Genomic DNA, 11,728 nt, shown 5'->3' on the forward strand with positions numbered 1-11,728 from the left:
GAACTCAAAATTTCATGAGGGATCACTGAAAATCTCCCTCCCGATAAAGCCATGTGAGTTGTCTCAATTATTCCCACACCTCCCCTCTGGTCCAGAGAAATTATTTAGGGTCCAGGCTGGCACTGGACCCCGACATTTGAGTTCCTATTCTGACTTCATTCAGTGAGGTACTATGATATGGAAGTGTAAGCCAAATAAACTCTTTCCTCCCCAAGTTACCTTGGTCATGGTTTTTCATTATAGCAACAGAAACCCTAACTAAGACAGGCATAAGAAATATAATTTTCATAAGTCATTCATATCACTGACAGCATTCAAATAATATCATCTCTTTGTTCTTTATAAAAAAAGAAATGACTAACCAGAATTATTAAGATAGCATAACTTTATAATAAAAAAACAGTAAGTAATGTGATTCCTATCGAGTTCATATCATAGCAAACTACAGTATCTATATAGCCAGACAGATATATAATGAATGATAAGTATGCCAGATGGGACAATAGAGTATATACACCTCAGCCTTGACAAATATGTTGACTGTTAGGAGAACAGAGATGGTTACCAGATTTTTAAGTTCTTTGAAGAAATCACCAACCTGAATTTTTATACAGAAATTCCCAAATAATTATTGACAGCTGTTACTTAATTAAAAATGAATATGATGTATGGTTAACAAATATCAATAATCTACAAACCAGTTTGAAACCTCTGGCCTATGCACAGTTTATCTCATACCTGGGTTCAGGAGTGGATTTACCCAGAACTGCATACTTCAGCAACTCACACAGCTGTTTAGGGGTTATTACATCATTTTCAGCAAATAAAATGGAAGATAAGCGAGCTTTCTGTAAAGAAAAATTAGAATACAGCACACTGTAATACTCATCATTGGCAAAAAGGCAATTATTCAAGTTTCTGATATTTTAATATATATATACAAGTACAAGGATTGCTCTAATTAATTGAAAATAAGGTCTAAAAGAGCCACTTGTGGTATGATGTCATTAGTAGAATATTTTATAGACATTGGTACAGTTTGTGTATTATGCATGCCTGTGTGCTAAAAATAGTAAGATTACAATACAATTCATGCTTTCAAGAACTCTATTTTATTACGGAAAAATATGATGGGTAATTCTAACACTGCAAGGGTCAGTGCTATTATAAATACATAGGATCAAGAGTGTATTTGCCCTAGGGTTTATCACGGTGGTTCTCAACCTTTCTAATGTTGTGACCCTTTAATACACCTCCTCATGTTGTGGTCACCTACAACCATAAAATTATTTCATTGCTACTTCATAACTGTAATTTTGCTACTATTATGCATCATAATGTAAATATCTGATATGCAGATGGTCTTAGACGACCCCCATGAGAGGGTCATTTGACCCCCAGGTTAGAACCATTGGTTTAGAGTGTTATATCAGTGCTAGCCACCAACACACCTTAAGTACTTAATAAATATCAGATATTAACTACTAATTTCTTCATGGTTGTACTGGCTAGGGACTGAATCGTAAGCGCCTATCTAATAGGGATGCTTGCAGAGCCTGTTACAATAATGTGGGCTCTTCAAACGTATTTGATCTGGAACAGAGCAGGGCAAAGATGTGGTGAACAGGAGGTGGTGATAGTGATTAAGAGTTAAACATTGGAGATAATAGTTGTATTTCTATCAGAAAAGGAAGCTGCAGATATGAAAAAGGAGGAACTACAAAGAGCTTTGACTAGAAATAAGTTGACTGGAAAGCATGCATTTAATGTGAATTCAGGAAACTAGTTGTAAATGCATGTTTGTATATATTTACAACACACAAGCATACCCATTAACATGACCTTTTGGGACTACTAGCATAAAATCATCTACAATACCACCACTTAAAATATGCAAATGCCAACCAGGTGGTGATGGTGCACGTCTTTAATCCCAGCACTCAAAAGGCAGAGGCAAAAGAATATGTGTTTGAGGCCAGCCTGGTCTACAGAGCTAGTTCCAGGACAACTAGGACTGTTACACAGAGAAACAACAAAAACAAAAAACAAACAAATTTACAAAGCCATTCTCCACTAAGAACCAGGCTGATTCCAGGGACCTGGGACAGAGAAAGCAGATACCCCTTCTCACCAGAAAGCAATGACCTGCTCAGAGTGATACAGTCATGTCATAACTCAAAAGCAAGTTAATAATCAAATCTTGGCTATTCAGAGAATCAGAACACATAGCCAGAGGGGGAGATGACTCAGCAGTTAAGAGCAAGGACTGCTCTTCCTGAGGACCCACTTCATCCTTGCATCCACCTAGTGACACACCAGCAGCTATAACTCCAGTTTTAGACGATCCGTCGCCCTCTGCTGGCCTCCTCGGGCATCAAGCACACACATAGTACAGACATGCATGCAAAGCACCAATAGACATAAAATAATTTTGAAAATAATAATCTAAAAAATAAATAATAAAGTCTGGTAGTATAGAACAGTAATCTCAGTTACTGAGGAGGCATGAAAACCACAAGTTCAAGACCTACTGGGCCACAGGACAACTTGAAAGTTGAGCTTGACAACTTAGTGAAACAGGCTCAGAAAGAAAGAGCAGGGGTGTGTGTGTGTGTGTGTGTGTGTGTGTATATAGTTCAGGTGTAGAGTACTTGTCTATTGTGCTCAAGGTTCTAGATTCGATACCCAGCACCAAAATAAATAAATTAATTAATTAACAAATGATGGCTCAATGAATAGATTATCTGTGAATTCATACTGATAAACTGAAGTGACTTAAGAATTCTCTACAGAATTATGAAGGGCGTTTTAGACAGGTTGGCAGACACCATCTTACTATGTTAAGTAATCAGGGGAATGGTCAAAACATCATATGCCAACTGCAAGAGAAGACTATCACTTCTGTGCTAGTTCTGCAAAGATGTGTGACCTCAGTCCCATCAACAAAGAGACAAACACTCAAGGGACATTCTACAAAATAATTGATCCAGAATTCCTCAAAAGAAAATAAAGTCATGCCGGGCGGTGGTGGCGCACACCTTTAATCCCAGCACTCAGGAGGCAGAGGCAGGCGGATCTCTGTGAGTTCGAGGCCAGCCTGGTCTACAAGAGCTAGTTCCAGGACAGGCTCCAAAACCACAGAGAAACCCTGTCTCGAAAAACATAGATAGATAGATAGATAGATAGATAGATAGATAGATAGATAAAGCCACAAATGTCAAAAGACTATTGGAGTTGAAGAAGAAAGATATTAAAAAGTTAACATAATTCTACACTGGACCACACGCTAAAAAGCTTAATCAATCTTTTTAAAGAAACTTGGATGGGCTCTGAGAATTAAGTGGCAGCAATACATTCATGTTCATTTCCTTATTTTGATGGCTGTGTTGTGATTATGTAGGGCACCGAGGAAATAAAAACACCCAAATGGGAAAAATGCAGTCCCATATGGGCCGGCAACTACGTTCCACTGTTGGCTAGGGCAGCTTTTAGTACTGCTTTGCAACTTTTCTATAAAGTTTTTAAGTTTTAGGTGGAATTGTCAATATTCTTGTATTTCTTTTTTATGGCTAATCTGGTAAGTCGTAATTATTCCATTTTAATAAAAGAATTGGTGACACTAATTCCTTTCTAACATAGCATACAACTCAAATGTTCTGGCTCCTTACTAGAATGTAGGCTGTAGTAAGGCAGTAATTTTTATTTATTCCTTGATACACCTCACGTGCCTAGGTCACACTGCCTTGGGCACATGACAAAGAATGAAAAACACCTGGCGATTGGCCGCTATTTATTTAGCGGTTACTAAATATTAGGAACGTCAATCAATACGCCCAGCAAGAATGCAAATTGTATAGAGGCAGAGAATTCTGTTTAGGTGGAAAGGATATTCCTGAAACATTCCTGTTACACACATCTTAATAAATATTCTGTGTAGAGGACAGTAAATCAGGTTGGGGTTTTTGTTGTTGTTGTTGTTGTCTGAGACAGGGTTTCTCTGTGAAACTGCCCTTGCTATCTTGGAACTAGTTCTGTAGACCAAGCTGGCCTCGAAAACACAGAGACCCGCCTGTCTCTGCCCGCTGAGTGCCACCACCGCCCGGCTGGCTGCTAAGTTATCCCTCTTTATAGACCAGAGACGGGGTTCGGGGAAGTCAGTGGGTCGGTCAGCCCGGATCCCTCTGCAGGAACCCCACAGACGGCGGGGGCACGGGACTCGAGCAGCACACGACTTGGGCCTCCTGCCGGGCTCTCCTTTGTTCACCTTGGCTTTAGGCTCCTGGTCCTCAAGATCCGGCTCCGTCGCCAGGGCCGAGTTAGGGGTCCCCTTCCTCTTCCTGGAGATCGTCTCCGTCTCCGTCTCCGTCTCCGTCTCCGTCTCCATCTCCATCTCCGTCTCTAGCTCCATCAGGCTGCAGGGAAAGATCGGCTGCAGCTGCGGTGACCAGGGCACCGGTGGAGCGCGGGAGAGGGAGACGGTTCTCAACTTTCTCCCCTTGACGCAGCTCAGGCCCGTTTACCGCGCTTCGCCCGCCCGCGCAGAGATTTCCCTCAGCGAGGGGTTGGAAACGCTACCTGAAGCGCGTCGGGGGCGGAGCGAGGCTGCTCGCCCTCCCCAAGCCTCCGTCTCCGCCCTCCAGGTCCCGAGCCGCCTCAGGCGCGCCCCTCCGCCCGCTGACAGCCGCCGCCGCCGCCACCACAACACTCGGACCGCTCAGGCGCGCCGGCGTTTAAACGGACCGGAAGGGAGGGCAGCCGACTTCCGGCCGTTGGACTCTGAGGAGCAGAGGGTCTGGCATGGCGACCAAGCGGCTTGCACGGTACGCTAGGGATTTCACCACGGAGGGTTGGCGGCGGTCATCCGCAGGCGGCTCGTCTGGGTCTGAAAAAGGCCGGCCTCGGGCCCCACGCCGCCATCCTCGCTAGGCTGGAGGAGCCCGAGGAGCCGGGTTCTGGGGCGGCGTGCCGTTTCGGATCTGGGAAGCCCCTGGAATGGGACTGTGCTGTGCAGATTGTTCGCGGGCAGGTGCCAATGCACCCACTGCGTCCGAGCCAGCTGTCTAGCCCGATTTTATTGTAAGAATTACAGCGGACGCTGGATTTTTGCACACGCTCTGAGGTTTGTCGACACAGCGCTCGCCTACAATACCAGCGAAGGAAGCTCGAGGCTAGCCTGGTCTGTGAGGAAATGTTGGGGCAGGCCCGAGGCCCTATAACCAGACTGTCTCAAAACAACAACAGAACCAAATCCAAAACAAAGAAAAAGCAATGTGATGTTAGTGAATAGCATGGATTTCAGGGTTGGAGAGCCCTACCAAGGGTTAACCTACTATGGCCATCAGTAGCAAATTACCTAGTTTTCTCATGCATAACATACAAAGATATCTACCGCCTAGACTTGTTTAAAAGAGGTCACCACCTTAGTTTTTAATATTTGCTGATGAAGTAATAAATGTCAGCTTTTAACCCCCAGAACTCTATACTGACATCACATCTTGTCTTTTTCAAAAAGCCAAAACTCCAGTTATCTGCTAGTTAAAGCTGTACTCATCAGGTTTTTGTCTCACCTGCATCTGAGCCCATGGTTAACCCTGTTAGTCCTCTTCTTTGGATCCAGTATCTTGCTATTGGGGGTCTTTCATCATAGACTGCCTTCTAGTCAAACTCAGGTTATCTTACTTCCTCACCTAGATTTTTTAACTTTAGGAACAGGAGTCATCATCGCTTTAGAACAGCAAGGGCTTGAAAAGTAGTACAGCAGTAGCTAAAGGTTTTTAACCGTCTTTGCACAACTTTGAGTTCCTCAGTGCTGCTATAAAACAAGAACAGGCCAAATGAGTGTTTGGCAATAGTCCCTGGAAGCCCGTGGACATCCAAGAGAGGATGGCACTTAGCCAAGAGTCCCGATCTTGTAAAGTCTACACGGCTGCTGTTTGAGACAGGGACTTGATGTGTATGCTAACCTGTTCTTAAACTCGCTTCTCCCTTGGCCTGCTGAGCACTGAGCTTACAAGTGTGTGTCCCCACACCCAACTCCAATTATAGTACCTTGATGAGAATTTTACCATTTGTTCAGTTCAGTTTGATAGCTGATTCTAACTGGAATATAAATGGATTTATTGCTCTCTTACTGGATTTTGTATTTTTAGGCGGCTTGGATTAATTAGGAGAAAGTCAGTTGCCCCAGCAAGTGGGAATCCAGGAAGAAGCAGATTCAGTAAGTCCCATGTTTTGTTTTCATTTGGAAACCTTGAACTTGGAACGTGTACTAAGAACACTTTGGTCTTTTTGCAGAACAGGTGTATGACTACTTAATTGTCATTGATTTTGAGTCCACATGCTGGAAAGATGGGAAACAACACAGGAGTCCTGAAATAAGTAAGTTTGGACTGCCAGTGTCCGAAGCTAGTGCTCAGTGAGTCTTCTTAAAGTTCCTAGATATGAATCAGCCAATAAGAAAGCAGGATGCCAGAAGCTGGTAGTTTAATATAAACACTGTGTTGCCTAAAAAAAGGATAAAATGCCAAATACCTGAATGTGATCATGCAAAGTAGCTAGTTGTTTTAGGATTATATTTAAAACTTTGACTGGATAGAAACTGAAAAATGGCTTTGCAATAACAGAGTACATTTTAACTCTTGTAGTCTTCATATTTAGTTGTGAAACCAAACAGACACATAACTTTGAGGTTTTGACTTATTCCTTGACCTAGCTTTCTTAAAACTTTGTTTCTCACGGCTTTGGCTACTCTAAGAAGTTTTTACTGTCATTGATCGTTTACTAGTGACTTTCTGAAGCAGTGCATGCTTAGGAAGATTTGCATATTCAGGCTGGGTGTTGTGGTACACACCCTTAACCCCAGACTCAGAGGCAGAGATGAGGGGCGTGTCTATGAGTTTGAAGCCATCTTGGTCAGTGCTTCTTCAACCTTCCTAATGCTGTGACCTTTTAATACAGTTCCTCATGTTGTGGTGACTCCAGCCATAAAATTAGTTTTGTTTGTCCTTCATAACTACTTTTACTACTGTTATGATTTATAATATAAATATTTGGTATCCAGAAAGGAATTCCGACCCACAGATTGAGAACCGCTGATCTATATTGATTCCAGACCAGCCAGGACTATAAATTGAGACCCCATAAATAAATAAACAAGCAATAAATAAATACAATATATTTAGGTATTAATCTATGATTCTTTCAATAGTTGAATTTCCAGCAGTTTTGTTGAGTACGGCAACTGGAGAGATTGAATCTGAGTTCCATGCTTATGTTCAGCCTCAGGAGCATCCAGTTCTTTCTGAATTTTGCACAGAACTGACAGGGATAAAGCAGGTATGATGCAAATTTTAAAAGTTCAGAAATAAGTTTCAAAAAGAAGAATAAAAGTTATATAACACTTGGGATTAAATTTTTTCAGTGTTAAGAGAAATTATGTCCCCTCTGAACGTTTATGGCATTTTGAAAATATCAGAATAATGCTAGAAACATAAAGGTCAGGGGTTGTAGCTCTGTTTAGGGGGCTCACCTGGTATGCGGGAAGCCCAGGGTTTGGGCTCCAGAGAAACAGTTTATTTTGCAGAGTAACATTACTCAATGTCTTTTATTTCTGTGAGACTGGACTTAAAGTGTATACTTCTGTGAAACTCTGGCGTACCAACCTCGTTTCTCTCAAGTCACTGTAGTGTTTCTCGCCTGTAATCTCAGCATGTTTGTACTAGGTAAACTGTTTGTCAGTCAGAACCTCTCTTAGTTCTGTTCCCCCATAGTACAGAGTTGTAATAAATGCTCAGTAGCTTAGAAGTTCATTTGTTAAAACAGATTTTTGGCTCTCCAATCAGGTTCAAGTTGATGAAGGAGTCCCTCTGAAGATTTGCTTATCTCAGTTCTGTAAATGGATTCAAAAGATTCAGCTGCAGAAGAAAATCATTTTTGCTCCTGGGGATTCGGAGCCTTCTCCTTCTGAAGTAAAATTGTGTGCTTTTGTTACCTGGTCAGGTAAAACCATGAGTTATGATTGTAAGTCCCGGTGGGTAGCATTGAGGCTGAGGAGGTGGCTCAGCAGATACCAGTCTTGTTACACAATCATGAGGACCAGAATTGAGATCCTCAGAACCCACATAGAAGCCACATGGGCACAGTGTTCTATCTATAATTCAGGAACATAGGTTCAGACAAGGAATCCCCAGAGCAAGCTGGCTAGTCAGAGAGCTAAAACAGCAAGTCTGAGGCTCAGTGAGGAACTCTGCCTCAATAGATTAGGTGGGAAACAGTTGATTCCTGATGGCCGCCTTACCTCTGCATATATGTACACATGCAGGTCCACATATACCTTCACCCCCACACTTGTGAACATGTGGCACATACATACCACATATACATATGCCCCACTTACCAAAAGAGCAGCATTACCACTATGTAGTCCTTTATTTCCAGTTTTAGTCTTCTTAACCTAGAACCTCATTGACCTGGGGAAGAAAATCAAGGGCCACATAGGTACTAGCCAAGAAAAGTAAATTCATTCATATTTTTAAAATCTCGATTCTCCAGGCCAATAAGAAACCCTGTCTCAAAATAAGATGGGTAGCACTTGAGTGATCGCCTGAGGCTGTCCTCTGATCTGCACACCTGCTCACTTGCACCAGCACACAAGCACACCCACACACCTACGCACCTGCACACACGCAGAAGATATCATTTTGAAACAGTCAACTTAATTTCTTAATGGTGAGTTATATAAGATGTAAAATAATATAGACTATATGAGCATTAGTTATTAGCATAGCAGTTATATCTCACTGCTCTCCTACATCTTGTCTTGTATATTTTACTTGTAAATGGCAACGCGCTGACATCGCTGACTTTTCATGCCCTTAATGCAGACTGGGACTTGGGGGTTTGCCTAGAATATGAGTGTAGAAGAAAGCAGCTGCTAAAACCCGGGTTCCTGAATTCTTGGATTGATCTCAGAGCAACTTATAAGGTAAGAATCAAAGATGGGAACATGTTCACTGTGTTTTTGTTGAGAAGTAGTTATATTTTATCTTATTGGTATGAATTTCTACAATAAGGTATTTTTCTTTTGGAATGTTCACATAAATAATAAATCCCAAATTTGATAGAACTATAGGAAATAACTTCATAGCCTTTATAATCATTATATTTTAAAATATGTCTTTTTTTTTGTTTAATTAGCTTTTTTATAAGCGAAAACCCAAAGGACTAAATGGTGCGTTGCAGGAAGTGGGAATAGAATTTTCAGGACGAGAACATTCTGGTTCGTATAAACTGATAATCATTTTGTAAGTCATTTGAGTTTTGCAAAATCTTTCATATTAGTTTCATGTAGGGAGTAGTGCTTTTTTTTTTTTTTTTTTTTTTCAGTTTTTTGAGACACTGTTTCTCTGTGTAACAGTCCTGGCTGTTTTGCAGCTCACTCTTGTAGACCATACTGACCTCGAATTCCCAGAGATCCGCCTGCCTCTGCCTAGCATTTTTGAATTTGAATTTAGATAAAGATCACCATGTAGTACTTCTGGATGGTTTAAAAGTAAATAGATAAATAACGAGCACATGAAATAGAGACACAAGTGCCCGGATAATATGATGCTCTAGTGAAAAGAACTGAACACGACTATTTTTTTTTTACAAACAATGGTTTGTACGGAATGCTGATCACATTTTTGGAAGCTGTCTAACAAATTCTCACCTGTGTAAACACAAGCCCTGGTGTATGGTAATGCTGTCACAATTTCCCACAGACCGATTTATGATTTTTTTTTTAATTCAGTAGGTGGTTACAAAACTAACAATGTACCCCAATTTCTGTTAAATGTGATTTGTTTTTTATTTCCTTATGTTAGTTCTACAACATTCAGTGTTTGATATTGTATGTCCTCAGGCTTAGATGATTCTCGGAACACTGCTCTTCTTGCTTGGAAAATGATCAGGGATGGTTGCCTAATGAAAATTACCAGGTCCTTGAACAAGGTTGGTGTGTTATTTTAAGCTCTAGGGTAGTAATCATAGGTTCATTAGAATGTTGATTTCAAACCAGTGGCATTCTCCTCCCCTCATATGTAATGTCTACTGAAGGAATTATACAGTTTCTAAAGCAGTGGATTTGTCTGTGGAATCATAGGTTCTCACTAAGAGGAATCCGAAGATTTTGGTCAGAAATTTGGGCACAGATCAAGCTGAAGAAACATCTGCTTGCAACACTAACATCCAGGGTCCCAGTGTACATCAAAAGGAGCCCAAAAGTACAGTAAATACCCAGGAAAATGCTCAAATGAATTTAGTTTCTGTGAATTCCTCTATACAGGACCAGTTACAGCTAAAGACCAAATCAGGTCTTCACAATATCAAATGTGGCTTAACTTCTTCCACTTCTAAGCCCTCGACCTCTGTGAAACAACTGTGTTCTCCCACCTTGAATCCACCTCTCTTTATGCAGAAGCAAAGAATAAGTGAACAGTTTGCACTGAATGACACTTCAAGGTCCTCGGCACTTAACTCCAACTTGGTACTTGTGTCTACGACCATTCCATCTGTTAATGTTGTTTCTGATGGAGAAGTGGGTTCTACTGTTGACTGTTTACCTATGTTGACTGAGTGGGAAGATGTAGTTTTACTGCCAGCATCTCAGGCTGAACAAGATAAAGATTGTGTGTCTCATGTTAGTAACACAAATGTAGAGACTTCATTTAATTCTGGAGAGAGATCAATAGTTTTAGAAGAACCAGAAACCCTTAGTTATGAAAACTTTGACGATCTCAAGGAAACTCCTCAAAACTTTGAGACGCCTAAGTCTGTTGTGTATAAGAGTCCTCACAGTACAGTCTATAATGTAAAAGAAGCCAAACATCCAAGTTCAGATGCTTCTGCTTTTAAATTGCCCGAATGCAAACCATTTACCATCAACAGTCTTAATGCCAATGCCTCACATCCTTCGGTTTTGAGGAAACAACCTCTTCTTTTAGGTGGTACTAAAAGGAATTCATCTAGTCCCCCAGCTTTCCCACTAGCTAAAAAGCAGACCTTCACTATTCATGATGAAAAGTCTGCATCATCTCCGTGCTCCCCAGGAACTTCTTCCCGGAAAGTTCTTTCCTCTGTATTGACATCCACAGTTAACCTACAAGAGCCTTGGGAGAGCGGGAAGATGACACCTCCCTTATGCAAGTGTGGCAGAAGGTCTAAGCGGCTTGTTGTTTCCAATAATGGGCCAAACCATGGGAAAGCCTTCTACTGTTGCCCTGTTGGGAAGTTCCAAGAAGACAGAAAATGCTGCAGTTATTTTAAATGGGAAAAAACACTTCAAAAGGAAAGAGCCAATAGCAGAGCTCTGTCTCGTTCCTCAGGACTCACTTTCAGCTCTCCAGAAACAAGTCATATTCATGATAGAAATTTAAGTTTTCCTATTAAAAATTCCTTACGACTCAGACCTTCAATGAGAAATTGATAAATTCTCCTCTGAACTAAACTGTCTTTTACTTCAGTATAAGCTTCATGTGACTTTTATACTGGAAAATAAAAGTATCAGGGTCAAGTTTCAAGGTCTCAGTATTCCTGCAACCACAGCTACACTGGAGCAGTTCACACAGAGGGGAAGTAATTTGAATGACTTTTACTCTTGCCCAGTAGTTTTCTGACAACTGTCCCTTGTCTGTTCTTGTAGGAATCCTCATTCCCTAAATTCTCTAATGTGTATTTGGATAATGTCACA

At 41.2% G+C, this 11,728-nt stretch overlaps 2 protein-coding genes across 7 annotated transcripts in view; one reads left to right on the forward strand and one right to left on the reverse strand.

The window, feature by feature from the left end:
* The window catches only part of Rexo5 (RNA exonuclease 5), a 54,264-nt gene extending 49,593 nt beyond the window's left edge, over positions 1-4,671 (reverse strand). For both annotated transcript variants that reach the window (XM_041666293.1, XM_041666292.1), the window contains exons 1-2: positions 4,576-4,671; positions 739-848 (exon numbers count right to left, since the gene is read on the reverse strand). The gene's annotated coding sequence lies outside the window, so the exon portion shown is untranslated. The remainder of the gene's footprint in view (positions 1-738; positions 849-4,575) is intronic.
* Positions 4,667-11,672, forward strand: Eri2 (ERI1 exoribonuclease family member 2). 5 transcript variants are annotated; one of them, XM_041666285.1, is made up of 9 exons: positions 4,667-4,820; positions 6,150-6,217; positions 6,295-6,378; positions 7,208-7,335; positions 7,842-7,998; positions 8,883-8,983; positions 9,196-9,277; positions 9,902-9,990; positions 10,142-11,672. In XM_041666285.1, exons 1-9 carry the CDS (start codon positions 4,798-4,800, stop codon positions 11,462-11,464), a joined length of 2,055 nt encoding a protein of 684 aa, XP_041522219.1. In that variant the 5' UTR covers positions 4,667-4,797; the 3' UTR covers positions 11,465-11,672. The 5 variants fall into 5 exon arrangements, with proteins under 5 accessions (XP_041522219.1, XP_041522220.1, XP_041522221.1 ...); XM_041666286.1 differs by having other exon boundaries at positions 10,325-11,672; XM_041666287.1 differs by lacking the exon at positions 4,667-4,820 and adding an exon at positions 4,892-5,119.
* The last annotated feature ends 56 nt before the right edge of the window (positions 11,673-11,728 follow it).

The sequence above is a fragment of the Microtus oregoni genome, unplaced genomic scaffold, assembly GCF_018167655.1.
Source record: "Microtus oregoni isolate MIOR12 unplaced genomic scaffold, Mior012 000016F_ref0000370, whole genome shotgun sequence".
Classification (NCBI taxonomy): domain Eukaryota; kingdom Metazoa; phylum Chordata; class Mammalia; order Rodentia; family Cricetidae; genus Microtus; species Microtus oregoni.

What these genes read in the sequence shown, in the direction of transcription:
- Eri2 (XM_041666285.1), top strand. Translation starts at nt 4,798, where the DNA reads ATGGCGACCAAGCGGCTTGCACG. An exon ending in GCGACCAAGCGGCTTGCACG is followed by an intron (nt 4,821 to 6,149) that starts GTACGCTAGGGA and finishes TTGTATTTTTAG; the next exon opens with GCGGCTTGGATTAATTAGGA. An exon ending in TTCAGGACGAGAACATTCTG is followed by an intron (nt 9,278 to 9,901) that starts GTTCGTATAAAC and finishes GTATGTCCTCAG; the next exon opens with GCTTAGATGATTCTCGGAAC.